General features: G+C 43.9%; 1 protein-coding gene across 1 annotated transcript; it reads left to right on the top strand.

Moving 5' to 3' along the window:
* Positions 1-668: 668 nt before the first annotated feature.
* Positions 669-15,295, top strand: LOC120546716 (calmodulin-1). Its single transcript, XM_039781838.1, has 6 exons — positions 669-823; positions 6,148-6,178; positions 7,343-7,486; positions 13,882-13,988; positions 14,296-14,431; positions 15,200-15,295. Exons 1-6 carry the CDS (start codon positions 821-823, stop codon positions 15,226-15,228), a joined length of 450 nt encoding a protein of 149 aa, XP_039637772.1. The 5' UTR covers positions 669-820; the 3' UTR covers positions 15,229-15,295.
* Positions 15,296-16,851: the final 1,556 nt, after the last annotated feature.

Here is a 16,851-nt window from a genome sequence, read left to right as displayed (position 1 = left end):
AGTAATTTTGCCAAATGCTTCCACATCAGTAACTTTCGATTGTTGATTTCTTTTGCCATGATAGGGACTATCCTTACATTGAAATGACATGTGATGGTTATCAGGCAGTGGAAATACGAAGAAAGTCTCTCTAACTAAGACAGACAGCTGCTAAAAATCCATACAAGTTAGTGTAGGCCTACCATTTACATATGGGATGATAAGGATGGTGGCTCAGTTCAGCTATAGTTTTTTGCCCACTCAAAGTTAATTCACATCTTCATGTAAACCATAATGCCCCAATAACTATTTAGGCTTAACTTTAATTTGCAGGCTTAACTTTAATTTGCAACTGTTTAATTATCAACTGTTGGTGATATAGAGCAAATATCCAAGTGAACCTTATTACTTAAGACTCTGGCATTGTTTCCTGTGATAGAGATCAACAGTTTAGTAACTGTTGGTTGTTTGATCCCCATTTGTAGGCACATCTTAAAAACATCCTCCTACACATATGGGTTTATAAATAATTAACTAAATATCCACTGCATCCCCAGTTATATAGTTTAATATGAGTTTAAGGATGCACTCCATGCACTGCAGGCGTTTCAGCCCCGGTGATTGGCATGTCTTCTGCTGGAGGCCTGCGCCGCTGCAGCAACCCTGAATTGAAATAAGGAAGTGAGTGATCAGTTTTAGTGTGGCGGAGGGATACACAGGCAATCCCCATTCTGGCCACGGCCAATATACACACTCCTAACCCGCCAGTGGAACTCCATCTAAGGAACGACCACACTCCTAGTCTGCCTCCACAGACCAACAAGCACACAACCTATCCGACATGGTATGTATTGTCATTCATTCTCTGTAGTGGGAAAACGTGTTTTAATTTTAGGAAAGCCTGCTTACTACAAGTGTAAACCCGGTATAGCTATCTTATTGTTTTTTCGTTCCTGCAAGCTAACGTTATTTACCAACTTACAGCCATTGATTCCGCGTATAAGCTAACTTACATACGGAAAACGCCCGCAAACCGCATTTTATATGTTCCAGCTAGTGCATGGGATAATGTGAAGCCTTATTGTGGCATATGTCTCTTTTTGTTATGACGGATTTATTTATGAAATGATGTTCACCTTCAAAATGGGACCGTATTTCCTCATAACTGCGCAATTCATACAGCGTTATCGGGTATTCGGCTATATCGGGCCAAGTAGTTGGTTCACGGCTGCATGGTGCAGATCGAATTAATTCTTGGACTAGATTTAGTGGTATCGGAATAACTAGCAAGCTATTCTGGGTCATTACGGCATAATTCTGCAGCCATAAATGCATTAGAGTGCATTTTACAATCCGCCTTAGGAGCTCAGGGAAGCCTAACGTTATTAGAGACATAGGTGAGCCATACGCTGACATGTATCCATCAGAGGCATCGTGTATCAAGAGATAGCCATGTTTTAGTCTCTGTTTCCGCTATTCACACGGTTTGAACACGGTCAACCTGCGAATGACGCTCCTTGCTGCATTTGGCTTCCCTTTTTGTATGTTGCACCATCTTCGCTCGAGCCGAGCCGTGCCGTGCCGCTCCATGGTGGGGAATAGCACTATTGTATCTCGTCAGTGTTCCGCAACGGAAACGGACCATATTCTGTAATTACATGGTTATAGATTGTATCGCCGGGCCCATAAAGGCTACTAAAAAAACCGATATGAGAAGCGGTTCCGCCTTATTGCAGGCTCTGAGGGTTTATCTTAGGCCATGTTATCTATTTGTGTTATGTCGGCTGATTTGGTTGCCTCTTTGCAAATTTTCGATGTTATGCAAACGTGGTAGTGCAAATGAGTTGTCCGAGAAGCTCTTTCTGACACTGGCCACCACAAAACATCAACAGCTGTGAAGTTTAGTCGGATTTTTCCAAACCAACATAATACCAACTATTGTGAAATATGAAAATTACAGGACCATCATGCTACCCTACAGCTTATATATATATAAGTTTTTTTTTTTTTAAATGTCATGTATTATTCTGTAGCAACTTGCATTCTGTGAAACTGTGTTTCAGTAGGCCTCAGTGACTTGCAAAAATATATTAACATGTACATTACAGATGTTGGAGACACACTTTCTCTCTTAACACACACACACACACAGACACACATGCGTGTGTGCGCGCGCATACACACACACACACACACACACACACACACACACACTGACATCTGCGACCAGCTAATGAAACAGAGCCCCTTCACTGGCTACGTCACATAAGGAGAAGTTACCAAGTGGAAGTGATCTGGATGTGGAAAATAGGCCTTCAAACTAATCCATTGATTATCAAGCCTGATAGATCATTAATGGCCCGAGGGAGTCAAGAAGCTGTAGACCTCTCCCCCCCCCCCCCCCAACCTCCTCCACCCCTACCCTCCTCTGCTGTGATCAAATATCCCACGTATGGTAGCAAGCTGCGGTACAGTTTCACGTTGCGATGCGGAGCAGTAATTGGAGTGTGAAGGGGAATTGTTATAGCGTTAGCCTGCGTATCATCATCTCTGAAAAGTTTAATCCACAGGCGTAAGCCTCTTGTCTGCATCAATACGGCCATTGAAGTGGAAACAGCCTCCCCCATTGAGGTGGAAGTATCGAATAAGTAGTCGGACCATACTATGGCCCTATCCTATTCCTGTTACGCTCTTGTTTGCTGATGCATGTTTAGTAACTGGAAGGACATCCGATCTGCTGCAATGAATAATTGATATGCTTGACGGCAACACCTAGCCATGTTCCATGTTCCCAGTGTCTAGGAGCGATAAAGTGCTCTCTGTGGTCCGGAGGAGTACTCAGCCACCTACTACCACCACCAGGCCATATGGTGGACCAGCCTTGTCCACAGGGTGTGTGGGGATGCTGGTGTTGTTTACACCCCACCCTTTCTCTCCCTCCTCCCCTCCAGACACAGCCCGGCCCGAGGCCTCACTGTCTTTTGTCCAGCATGAAAGAGAAGAGGCGTTCAGCTCTCTGTGGACCTCAGTGCTGCTATAGAAAAGCAGTGTGCGACCTGCACGGACTCTTTGTGTTTGTGCTTGTGTAAGGATGAATGGAAGATGGGTGTGTGTGTGTGTGTGTGTGTGTGTGTGTGTGTGTGTGTGTGTGTCACACCCATCTGTCCGAGTGACAGCTGCTTGTGCATCTTTCACTTGGTGAATGTAGAGACGCTACTTGAGGAATTGTTTGGGCGCCTCACAGTGACAGCTCAGCAATAAAAAAATAAAAATAAAAAAAGTAAAGAAGAAGATAATCGTTGGCGTTCCCTTGCACCATTTTGCATCCCCTGTCAAATTAAACCTAGTGTGAACAGTGAACGATGCAATAGGGCTGCAACTAACGATAAGTTTCATAGTCGATTAATCTGTTGATTTTTTTTCTTTTTTTTTTTCTTGATTAATCGATCAGTTGTTCGGTCTCTAAAACGTCAGAAAACGGGGAAAAATGTGGATCAGTGTTTCCCAAAAGCCCAAGATGACGTCCTCAAATGTCTCGTTTTGTCCACGACTCAAAGATATTCAGTTTAGTGTCACAGAGGAGAGAAGAAACTAGAACATAATCACATTTAAGAAGCTGGAATCAAAGAATTTTGACTTTTTGTCTTAAAAAATTACTCAAACCGATTTAATTGATTATCAAAATAGTTGGCGATTTAATTTGAGAGTTGACAACCGATCGATTAATCGATTCATCTTTGCAGCTCTACGATACAGTATGTTTGTACATGGGTAATATGACATCAACTGAGAGCACAAGGTATTCCTCGCTGTCCCTGTGAACTGCCTCCTGCCTCCCACAGTCCTGTTTGGAGCGCATTGCTGTGGCCGGCTGCCCGGGCAACAGTGGGAGTGGTTGACCCACTCATGCCAGTGAACTGTTGTAAGACTGGAAGCCTGGCAGTGAACAAACCCTGCCCATAGGAGTCTGTGGAGGGTGAATCACAGGGAGTTTCCTCCGAACAGTATGTTACATATAGAGAGAGCAAAGGGATACATGGAGGGGAAAGGTCTGGAGGAGGAGGAGGAGGAGGAGGAGGAGGAGTTGGTATTGGCGAAAGTCCAAGTGCCAGGGAAAGAAGGAGGACAAAGGGAGAAAAAAAAAAAAGGAAGGGATGGGCCGGTAGTAGGCCTGGTGGTGCAGCAGCACCATGAGGCCCCAGCAGCTTGGGCCTAAGCCAGGGGAGGATCCATAGCACTGAGTCACCAAACCCCACACCCAGTCCACTTAGAGAGACAGCAGGGGACAGAGAGAGACAGCAGGAGCGACACAGCATGACAAAGAGGGTGACTAAGGGAAGATAGGAAGCAAAACTTATCAGCAGAGAAAGAGAGGAAAACGAGATGGGAGGGACAGAAGAAGAAATACACGGGCGAGAAAGATAATATCGGTCAAGCTGGGTGGCACGTCGGCATCGGCAGAGCTGTTTTGTCTCTTGACATTTCCGACTCTCAGAGATGGAAATGGAGACAGGCAGAGGGTGCAGGGAGGGAGAAGAATAGCGTTTGAATAATGTCAGCTAATTGTATGAGCGCTGCCGATGTTGTTCGTGAAAACCCCTCGCCGGCTGGATCGATCCGTCCCGTGGCTGCTGCTTACTCAAGCCGCAGGGAGAGGCCTTTCTGTTTCTGAAAAGTTAAAGGTCAGCTCGCAGTGCGTCGTCTGCTAAGTCTTATCGAGGCCAACCCAGTCTAGTCGATACCAACCGATTCACTTCAATGGCTTGATTTACAAAACTAAATACACCTCACCTCCAAACGTTGACTTTACAAGTCTCTGATTTCCACAGCCGTGAGAGTTAAGGATGACTTTGTTATTGGATGTTAGCTCGGCAGTATCCACAGGTGGATTGCTTGTACGTACGCATAAACACCGATGGGCTGGAGGAATTTGCTTTGAGGCAGAACTGGCTACTCTGACTAATTCACATGGAAAATATTGGGTGTTGAGGAAGAATGCCATTAAAGTGTGTGTGTGTGTGTGTGTGTGTGTGTGTGTGTGTGTGTGTGTCCTTGCTGCCAAGCACAATGATGTCAGTGTGGTCTGTTAACAATAATAATTAAAGACACGTCTTTTTTTTTTTTTTTTTTATATGAAGCAGCGATGGGAGGTAGCCGTGGGAGTTATTTGCGCCTCAGGCTTTGTATTCACACTTTACTGCTGAGGGTATTTGTTTGGAAACAGTAGCTCCTTCACAAAGATGCTTGAATTGTCTATGTAAAAAGGCCTGGCGTTGGATGCTCGCCTGCAAGCCATTTTAAAGCATGTGTGAGTCACTATCGGCCTTCACAGAGCCTCAGCTAGCACAGGGAACAGACCAGGAGGGGGACCAATCTGCACCAACCCAGCAGGCCTTTTTATTTATTTATTTTTTTTCCTTCCTGTTGTTATGACCATGGAAACCACTCCCGTACTGATATGTCCTGAACCAACCTCGCCTAAGCACTCGTTGGCGAGCAGTCGCTCTCGCGTGGAGCGCCATTGCGGAGCCCACTTTTTGACCGTGGTGTGAGTCAATCCCGTGGAGCCACTCATCAGCCGGAAATTTAATTTTGTGCAGTGCCTTTTTTTTTTTTTTTAGAGTTCTCTACGTGGTAGTCTTTGAAACAAACACAACCTTTAAAAAGACATCTTGATAAAGTATCTGCAGTCAGTGTGAGCCAAGTATTACGGTTTAGTATAAACTCCAATTGGCATTAAACTATTGCAGAGACAACATTTATTTTCCATGGTATGATTCTGCTTACAGAAGAAAAGGCCATTTACAAAAAAAGAAATGTAAAGGAAATCTTAAATTACAAATATGGAAACAAGTCTTGGAACCGCTTAATGCTCCCATCCCCAGGGCACTGGCTGCTAACTAATGGGGCTAGTAGTTAATTTTGGCTGTTGTTATTGTTAAATCTTGGCAGTCCTGAGAGCAGATTCCAGCTGAGGCCTCTGGTGATGGCCTAGCACTGGGGCCAACAGACCCCTGAACACTGGGGCCAGTGTTGAGCTGTGTGGTGGTTTGTGGGTGGGGACAATGAGGAATGCAATGACGCAACAGTTTGGGATTTGGAATAGTTGCCTTATTGAGAAATTTCATTGTTTGTAATCCCCTCCTCCTTTTTTTTTCCCAACCACAGGCTGACCAACTAACAGAGGAGCAGATTGCAGGTATGAACAGAGAGATTTTTTTTCTTTCTCCTTTGTGCCCCCTCATAGCAAAGTCCTTCCTTCACATATTTACTGGCTACTGGTGAACCACTTCCACTCTGTTATCCTTTTTAAACGTCCTCCGTCACATGAGCAAGGCGATTTTTCCCATAAGCTGTTGTGGTTGCTTCCACGTCACATATGGAGGGCATAAAATGAAACCCAACGTCAAAGGATTTGGCAGCCGCCCTCCCTTGGTAGATCATTAGCTTATCAAAATGTATGCGATTTTGGCAAAAAGATAACTCTTAGTGAACTGTTGTTGTAAACGTGGCAATTATTTCTGTTTCTCTAAATGTATTTATTTGTATTACATTTTTATGAATTGTATGCACACTAACACTGTATTTTTGATTTTGTACGTCTACATTAGTCTATGTACTTTGTGGATTTTATATAAGCCGTTTCTACCACCCCCTCACATGTATTTTTGCATTTCTTCAATGTAATTTATTTTGTATGTTCTGTGAAACAACTAAACTAAAATGAACAGGAAATAAAGGGGGGGGAGGAGCATTTACAGCATGTCATGAGTCAGGAGGAAAACCTGCGAAGCAACCGTGAATAGACAGTTTTCCAGACAAACGTACGAGTAGTTTCGATCACTGAGGCACCTTGATATTCTTGATAAATAAATGATGTGACCTTTGTACTAAAACTGTCTCTTCTCAGTCAAACCCCCTCTGTGGCTAATTAGCTTGTGCTAAGACTCAAAGGCTAATGCTCACTATTGCCTGCACCTCCCTGGATGGGTTGTCATGGTCCGTAGTTTAGAAGCCTGCTCGTACACGCTGGTGCAGACATTGAGACATTCTTAGAGTAAAACCGGTCTGCTTTTTCCAGCTTCCACTACTCTGCACCATCCCCCCCCCCACCCAGTATGAGATAAGATCCCTGTGTGGTTTCAGAGCTCGACACATTTACAACTTCCCTTCTGTCCGCTCTCATGTGGGCCAATTTACAGACGAGCAGGACCGTAGTTAACAAAGCCCCTTTAGTCACAAAGGGATCAATTAACCTTTTTGGACCTGACTGCAGCGCCCTAACATGACCCATTTCTGTTAGCTGCATAGCAACGGTAACCTAACCTCTCACTCTTACCTCCACACCCCCCCCCCCCTACAGAGTTCAAGGAGGCTTTCTCCTTATTTGACAAGGACGGTGACGGCACCATCACCACCAAAGAGCTCGGCACCGTCATGAGGTCGCTGGGCCAGAACCCCACAGAGGCCGAGCTCCAGGACATGATCAACGAGGTGGATGCTGACGGTCAGTACGCATACTTGACTTACCCATGATATTAACAGCTGTGAGTTACTCATTACTGATATGACGATCATAAATGCGATCCCTGTTTAAAAGGTCATATCAGATGCCAGATAAGAAATAGATCTAGCAAATGCGTCTTGATTGGTTCGAAATGGCGATAGTTTGAAGAGGTTTAGAATCGGCAGTAGCCTTAGAGACGAAGCCCCCTAGAATTTCCCCTCCCACCTGAAGGTCTTTCGGCTGCCAGCCTCGTTTCTCCTAATCTCAAGCCAACCTTCAGCCACTGGAATGCGTTTGTCTATTTACTTATTGTAATTTAGTCTTTAATTATATTTGTTTTATGTATTTTAATTTATGTCAAGTGACTGACCCATGGAAAAGCTTTAAAAAAAGTAACAATCGTTTGTTCCCTCATTTTTCTCCCACTTCTTCCCTCCTACACGTACTGTATTTTTTTGTCTTTTTCCATAAACACTCGTGTGTCTGTGTTTTATTTGTATTTTCTATCAATAATCTCAATTTGCGAACATATTTGGTTTTATTATTAAAGGTTATGACAGGCTGATACCTTGTACTTTAACGTAAGCACAATATGTTGTTAATGCAGGACTCTAAGGCCTACTTGTTACAGAATATTTTTACTCTGTCACTATAGTATTGCTACTTTTACAGGATCTGAATAGGTCTCTCAAATTTCACCTTAATGACTTGAGTTCACAATAACAACAAAAACTATCTATCTCATATTGTGTATCAGTCTACACTGTGTAATAAAGTATAAAGAGTGCCCTTTTATTGTCCTTGTATTGTGTAGCGAGACTGGGAAACGTGAATAGGATGGTCCATAGGTGCGAAACAAAACATTCACTCAGATGCTGTATGCAGTAAAAAAAAAAAAAAAAGCAAAATTCCGCAGTAATAATAGGCCTCCAATATGAAAGTAGTATCCATAATCTATCTGCCTCTAATTCGAGCTGATCACCTGTTAACAGTCGCATTTCAATCAGCTGCTACACATTTGAATAGGCTAGAGAGACAAGCTGGACAACCTGTTTGTATGTTGCTGTGCTGTGAAGAGGGGTTCACTGTCATGGAGTTCTGTTAAATATCTCTCTCCCTTAAGCCATGAAGCAGTCCATGGGTTTGAGTTTTCTACGACATACTGTATTTATGACCTCTGCACATTTTTTCAAAAACATGCATCAGCATGAAGCAACAGTGACATAAAACAGCGACTCAGAGGGGTGCAGTGTGGCCTCTTAACAGCAGGTGTGGACAGGAAGGTAGCCTGCACTGCAATGCCAATGTGTTTGGGGTCAGTAAACTCACATGGCACAGTAGGCTCACAAACATTGCAAAAACAAGTGAAAGAAGAGAAAAAAAAAAAAAAGTATTCAGCCAAGTAGCACAAGAAGAGGGAACTTGCAAGAAAGGGAATCCCTGACACGTCATAGTGTCGTCATAGTGTCGTCACGGTGTCTCGGAGCCAGCTATCACCCGGGACAACCACAGGTGTATCGTTGCTAAGGAGCCGCTATCGCTGAAACCACGTAGCTTGCATGTTGTTTAAACATTGTAATAATAAAACATAAACGGAGGAATGAGTTTGTGTTAATTTTGAATTCAGTATGGAACCAGATAGGGCTGTGCAATTAATCGAAATTTTGATCGCAATTACGATTTCGGCTCCTAACAGTTACAAAAGCAAGCGAGTAATCGCGAAAAACGATTATTTTGCACATTATTTACCAAGTAAACAAGGGAAATTTCACAGTTCAAGGTGTTCTTGCTGTTGATTTGTTTTACTGTTTCTTTTTTTTTATTGTTTTTATTCAGTAATTGCAACATCTTTCCAAAAGACAATGACATGATTTCAGTATTGACCAAAAAATTTGTGATTTAAGATTTTTTTTCCATAATCGAGCAGCCCTAGAACCAAATGACAACGACAGTCTTATAGACTAATTCAATTGTCATTTTCCACTATGTGCTCCTTTGTTCTGCACAACAGGTCTTACGACTTTATTTAGGCCAGCATTAAGTAACTTTCAGATATTTCTGGTCCATCTCGTCTCCCAAAACGCCTCTTGGGCTCAGACAAGCTCCGGCTTTATGCCTGGCTTAACCTTCTTACAGATGAAGTCTTTTTTTACATAAGTGCCAAACGAGCCTGATGGGATTCTAATCCGGTGACTCTGGCTGTTTTCACCCAGTCAATTTCATTACAACCTTACGTTAATGTATGTTATTTTAACACCTACAATCTTTTCCAAACCCTAACTAAGTTGCGTTGTTGCCAAAACCTTAAGTACATACAGTTATTTCTTACTCAATATACTTCATTTTCCACTGTATTGCTTTTATTTTCATGCAGTTCTGTTTTTACAAAAACAATATTTTCACGACCTGACCCAACATTGATTTGACCATATAATATATGTAATATACGTATGCTCTGTGTAGGAGGTGCACTCCCTCATACGGTACACATCAAATATGATAAGAACAGCTGATTTCAAGCCAGTAAACGGCTTCAGATACCACAGTCACTGCTCCTATGGGTGGATAGATAAACCATTGCAACTGGTGTACACACACGGACGCTTAGGGGCGTTACGAGTCGGCCCAGTGCAGGGGTGTCTTGTTCCGGGCCAAGGCCAGAACACAGCTGGGATCGGTCACGGATCTGCCTGGGTCCCAGCACGGAGACACAGGAAATTCTAGGTGGCTTCATCTGTATTCTACAAAACCGTTAATATTATTGTGCTTCACACTATAGACTTCATCTTACACTTGTTAAATCTTGAGATTGGACCTCATACACAGTGCTAATAGACAACTCGGTCATCATTTCTGCTAAATCCTAAACAGAGGAGTGGATTCATCATGGTGTGCCCGGGAATGTCTTGCATGACAAAGACAGCAGGGATTTACATCGATTTTGTTATTCGTTTTCTATCCGGGGCCGGGTGAAATATGTCAACATATACTCAGTGCACTAATGGCCTAATTTACTGGGGAAATGTATTCAAAAGCTGGATAATCAGCAAATTAAATTGTTAATTGTGTACGCATTTTACAAAGGCTATCGTGTTTTGATATTTAGGTTAATAAGGTGATGCCATTATGTTCCCATCAGCAGTTCATTTTCTGCTCACACCCCCATTTTTAATCAGTGAAATGACTTTTAGTAAAATTCCAATTTTAGTTCAATACTAGGAGGTACAATTCCTTGGGAGATATATCCATTAATTTCAGTCATTTTTGGAGGAATAGAACCATAATTCAACACATTACCGTTTTGTTGTTTGACTTCCATGATAAAAACCTCCGTTACAAAACTCATGAGGGATTAAATAGAGCATCCATTACTGCCCCATCTCCAAGCACATTGGTGGTGTTGTTGCCCACCTCCCTCCCTTTCCTACCAACTGCGAACCAACTGTCCAAGCCAACTGTCTGGCCAGATTTTCAGATGACACGTCTCTCTCTGTGTCAGCAGTTTAGTCTCTGTGCGTTCAGCTCCATCATAGTTGACAATGTCAGAGATATGGAATGCGCGGGAGGTGCGTTCAGTGCTTGTGAGTAGAGCAGGCTACGTGTCAAAAGACTGTCAGCGTTGGCACCCATGCTGAGTGCCATGATTTATTCGCCCCGTGAACAGAGGTTCACCACGTCCTCCACTGCAGTGGGTCTCTCCAAGGCAGCACTGTGAGTGATGTTAAAGGGAGTATGAAAGACAGAAAAATACAAAGAGGAGTCAGAGAAGTTGGCTAGTAGCTCCCAAGCTGACCGTCCTTGGGCAGTAGAGTCGAGGCTGTTAGCTGTCAGTGGAAGTTCACCCCAGTGGTGCTCTGTCAGCTTATAGGATTTTGTAAATGGGACCGCATTGATCAGGAGAAATCCATTGCACCGCAGCTTGGCTGCCCCTTTATCGAAACGTCCTCCCACCATCCACAGCACTCCCCAAGAGCAAGCGTACACACACACACACACACGCATATATATACACACACATACGCGCACGCACACACACACCATCACTAACATCCCCTTGTTCTGCCTCTGCCTCCCTTGGCTGATGCAATCTAGGTCAGACAGCAATGAAGCTAGTAATGGAAAATAAAAGTGGTTACATAAGGCCTCTCTGCGCTTTGCACATCCCGTACCCAAATCGGCAGCCATGGGATGTCAGCTGGCCCCATTGAAAATCAGCTTTATTTACCAAACAAGGAGGCCGTGGCAAAGTATTCCAATGAATGGAAGGGAGGATGGAAGACTTGTGCCAGACAGAGAGCTGTTAAAAGAAATAGTCTCTTGGCTATTTGATTGTACAAGCCAGACCGCAATTTATGAACAGTGTGGGTTTACAGTAACAAACGGAAATGTCGCTGTTAATCTTACAACCGCACAGATCGGGAAACGAGCTAGCCAAACGTGCTTGAAAGGATACAGGAGCCTTCCATATTCCTGGCATATGACAGACCATGCTTAGCTCCTATGTAAAAGAAAAAGATTAAAACAATTTAAATATGGATTAAAATAACTGTGTGACAAAAATATTCGCTTTAGTCCACAGCACATCACTCGTCATCATTACACAACTCTACATTTTGATTCTTATCACCGGGATGGAAGTTGGCTTTATGATGCAGGAGAAACGATGACACCACACACACGCACAAGTGCGCCGAGAAGCCTCAGCCTTCGATAGTTTGCGTCAGCACCTCTTATGTGTAATCGCACCATCTCCCACTCGGTTCACTCCTTATATTCTCTCCTCTTCACAGCTCCCTCATCTCCATCTCCCTATCTACCGCCCACTCCATCCCTCCCTCTCTTTTTTTTTTTTTTTTCTCTCTATTTCCCTCCCACCATTTTCGATCTCTTCCCGCCTGCCATCCACCGTATCTTCATCCCTCCTTGCATCCATCCCTCCCCTCCTCCACCGCAGCAGCTGGCTTGAGGTGCAGTTAAGCAGACAGCACTCGAGGGCTGCCTTGCTGCTCTCGTCATTGTCCCCCTCAGATGATGGTTTTCCAGTTGCAGTCCTGCCCTTCTCCAAGACTGTGACAACCCCCCCACCCCTTCCTTCAGCGTCCCTCCCAACCCCCAGTGGCAGCATGTGTTCCCTCGGTGCTGCTGGCTGCCTCTGTGTGTTAGATAACAGGTCCTTAGATTGTTACCCCGAGCTATGAGATCACCATCTGCCCCATCACATTACTGCATTCCTTTTCGTTCCACACACATACACACACACACACACACACGTCCATTCTCGCGCTTCAGTCTCTTGTTCTCTCTCTATCGCACTCTCTGAGGCGTTCTCTGTCATTGGTTAATCTGCGTACAATCCCTCTACCCCATCCGTCCCACCCCAGGGTTAATCCTCTCGAGTACTTTGCCCTCGGTGTCCCTGACCTCCTCTTCAATCCCCTGACATTTAGTTTTGTCAGTTTTTAATTACAATACACCGCCCACACTCCCAACATCTCCAGGTCCACATAAAAGATTTCCCAACCAACCATTCCCAGTCGGTGGGGCCGCTGAGTTCCCTCACAGATCCTTCCTCACAGATCCTTCCTCCGTCAAGAGGGTCTGATCCCCTGCTAATCCTGTCTTGACAAGGGTAACATGGATATTGATCCGACTGCACTCATACGTACACGCATACAGCAGCTGTCATTAGCACCAGAAAACACAGTGTCGTCAACGTTGAAGGGAAAGGGGGACAAAAAAAGGATTTAAGGGTGGAAAGAAGTGGACATGAGGGAGGGAGTGTGTGTGTGTGTGTGTGTGTGTGTGTGTGTGTGTGTGTGTGTGTGTGTGTGCCAGTGTTTCTGACAGAGGCACCCGGAGAGATGAGCCTTTAGTTTATCCAGGCTCCTTGAAGGCCAAGCTACAAAGTATACTAGTATGTCTACATTATGGATGACTGGCCATGCCCCCCCCCCCCTGCAATCCTGCTACACTGTGTATAACATATGCAACATCTTCCCTGAGGAAGAAAAGGAAACCCACCCAACCCTCCCCCTTCCTCTGAGCCAGCGGTAGCTGGGTTTATCAGAGGAAGCAAGGTGTTTACTAAAATGATTTTCAGCGCTGCTCCTCTCTCCGCGATTACTAAATGTCTCAAGTTGCACCGTCACTGACGGGTACGCCTCTGGAGAGAAGTTATGGTCCATAGGATAATAAATGTACGTGCTAGTGTCATACACAGGAGGGGGAAAGAAGGGGACTGGAGGACTGAAAGAATATGAAGTCCTCCCGTCCTCTCTGAATATTTTCAGTTGCTTTTCATCAGCCAAATGCTGGGTTAAATTATGTTTAGTTTGCTTTTAGGTAATTGCAATTTTTGCTGATTAAATGTGCCTCATTGATCGCCCCTTTTCCAGGTAATGGAACCATTGACTTCCCAGAGTTCCTGACCATGATGGCCAGAAAAATGAAGGACACAGACAGCGAGGAGGAGATCCGTGAGGCTTTCCGGGTATTCGACAAGGTAAATAAAGGCTTCAGGAGTCTAATGAGGAAATTATAGAACAGTTTCTATGCTTGGCAAAGTTTTAGCTCTTTTTTTTTTTTTTTTTTTTTTTTTTTTGTGGCGCAAGAAGTCAAGTCTTTTTAAATAAGTGTGATGACTCACAGGTGAGATAACTAAAGCTGAAGACATGCCAGGCTAGTGGTAAATAAGAGGTTTTGTCTTGCACCTAATTTATCAATCTGGTGGGAATTGTTACCCACCCTGCCAGTGAGCCTGTGGGATTTTTCTGTTTCACACATTTGGTCCCATGGTGCATTGTTTCCAGGACGGAAATGGCTACATCAGCGCTGCAGAGCTCCGTCACGTCATGACGAACTTGGGAGAGAAGCTAACGGACGAGGAGGTGGACGAGATGATCAGAGAAGCAGACATTGACGGAGACGGACAGGTCAACTACGAAGGTAAGATGAAGACGCTTGTTAAAAAAAAAAAAAAAAGGAAGCGCGTACTAAAATGTCATGGAGCCCAAATAGCTTTAGTTTCTAGGCCACGGTGTTAAGCTTTTATTAAACAAGGGGGACCAGAGCACTTCATTTTCCAAGCTGTGTATTTCTCTGAGGGCGACTGCAAGACAGGCCAGCCACACATAATAATAGTTATTAGATAGGGGCTATAGATGGAGCCTGCTGAAACAGAGATGGGAGAAAGCCATCCTTCTGAATTATCATCAGTGGGCCAGTGAGCCTTTCCACTCTTTCTTTCTTGCTCTCCCTTCCCCCTACTGTCGCTCCCCTGGCACGAGAGACTGCGCTCATTTTCTAGAAGGCTGTTGATATGTTATGAACGGGCCAAAAGCCTTGGCTGAAAAGCACCCCCACTTCTATACTCCCATTGTACCACAGACAGAATATGTACTCAGCAGACAAGGAACGTCTTCTCTTATTTATTTTCTATTTTATATGTGCGCGTGCGTATCGCCATCCACAACTGTAAGCACAAAGCAAGAGCTTTTTCTAGTCAAATGGGTTTAATGAGATGAACATGGAAGCCGTTTTAGAAAGGGGACACTAATTAGGATGTGTGTTCTGAACCTGTTCAAGTTGATTAAAACATGAATAAAGCATTAAACGATTTAGCAGGTGACTGCTCTTAACTGGCAACTGGCTGTGCCAAAGCCTTAAAGCTGATGTCCTTATTGTCTTCTGTCCTCTCTCTTTGTCTCTCTGCAGAGTTTGTACAGATGATGACTGCAAAGTGAGGCTTGCCCGCCCCGTCCTGTCCCCTCTTAGAAGAAAAAAAAAAGGAAAAAAAACAAACAAACAAATCAAAATGTTTTACTTACCTCTTGGAAAAAAATAATGTTCATTTATTCATACTGTTTCTGTATAGAAAATAATTGAATGTTGAAATGAAATATCCTTCTGTCCACACAGGAAAAATATACAAAAATTATACAAAAATAACTGCATGAAAATGATGGTTAGTGATCCTGTCCCCTCCCCCCGGAGATCAGTTTAGCATCAGTACTTAACAAGTAAAAATAATAATAACAACACACCCTGTAACTACAACCTTCAGACTTAAGGCAAACGCATTTTGCGAACTCCTACCAGTTCCATTTACTAGTGGTGAATGTCTGGGCTGGCCATCTCTTCTTTCTCTCTCTGTTTTCTGTTCTTCATGCATGCAGCTTGAGACCGGAGCACTAACCTCCCTGCCCCCATCCCTCCTCCGGGCTACCAGAGCGTGCTGATTCCACTATAAGCTGTCCTCTTGTTGGTTTGGTACAGTTTTTTTGTATTTGGAGAGGAGCCCTGTACTGTTAAGATGAGAGAGTATACCAGGTTCTAACTCAAGCGTTAAAGTGGAATGGGACTTAATTGTATGCTAGATAAAAAGAGAAAAAAAAAAAGATGTACAAAAAAAAATACATTTTCAAATGTTTGGCATGTTCTTTTTGTTTTTATGTTATTTGGACGGCCATCTTAGTAGTTGTGCGTCCTGCCCTTTGTAAAGGAGGGGGGGACTTAAAGAGTCTTACGGTGAGCTTTCTACTTTTCTTTTTCTTTTTTTTTCTTTTTTCGCTAAGATGGAGTGTCCGTCCTCTTTTCTTGCAAGAGAGAATCACTGGCCTTCACTTTTTCTTCTTCTGTTTCTTGACTCAGACAAGTGAGGGGTGTACTGTGTTCGCAGCGCATGCTGTTAGGAGTGTCCGCACACCAGTTCTTCGCAACTCTTCATCTGAGTTCAGTTTACATTCATTCCAAGTTGTACATGCTAGTCTTATTTTTTTTTTTTTTCAAATAAAAGACCATGAACTTTATCATGTCTTATGTCATTTTTATTATGTTTGATTGCGAAAATGATCTGTAAGGACAGCTTAACGAGTCAGTGTGTTCTTCACCGGCTAGACAAATGGGTCAATAAATGATTATAAGCATGGTTCTCTCCGTGTGCGGTGTCAGTGGGTGATGTTCAGCAGAGGCAGGACTCGCCGTGTGTAATGCGTTGCTCCGTTACATGGCGGTGAGGTTTTGGAGAGAGTGAGCTGAAAACAGGAGGGAGAGGCAGCAGAGTATGTTTGCTCTCGCGCTAAGCGCTGGATATACATACACATCTATGACGCCTCTCTTCTCTCTCAAGACCCAGCCGGTTGCTAGGCAACAGGAGCATGCTGTAACTGGGATGTTTTTTTTTTTAAAGGCAAGTGGGAGTTAGAATAAACCATCCTGCTTCTGCTGATGACTCCATGTTGGCTTGTCCTAGTAAGGCAAACCAGGCCACAACGCTACTGCCGTGTGCACTTTTAAACAGCACACCGAGGACAGGACAGGAAGGTCTCTGCCATGCCTCCGACACCATACTCTAAATGTCTTAGAAG

The sequence above is a fragment of the Perca fluviatilis genome, chromosome 18 (genome assembly GCF_010015445.1).
Source record: "Perca fluviatilis chromosome 18, GENO_Pfluv_1.0, whole genome shotgun sequence".
Classification (NCBI taxonomy): domain Eukaryota; kingdom Metazoa; phylum Chordata; class Actinopteri; order Perciformes; family Percidae; genus Perca; species Perca fluviatilis.
Note: the sequence above shows the minus strand (reverse complement) of the source record. Positions and strands in the feature narration are given on the sequence as shown.

Bases quoted from the DNA above. Each gene is read 5' to 3' on its own strand.
- LOC120546716 (XM_039781838.1), top strand. The intron at 6,179-7,342 runs GTATGAACAGAG...CCCCCCCTACAG, and splicing joins AACAGAGGAGCAGATTGCAG to AGTTCAAGGAGGCTTTCTCC. The intron at 14,432-15,199 runs GTAAGATGAAGA...GTCTCTCTGCAG, and splicing joins CGGACAGGTCAACTACGAAG to AGTTTGTACAGATGATGACT.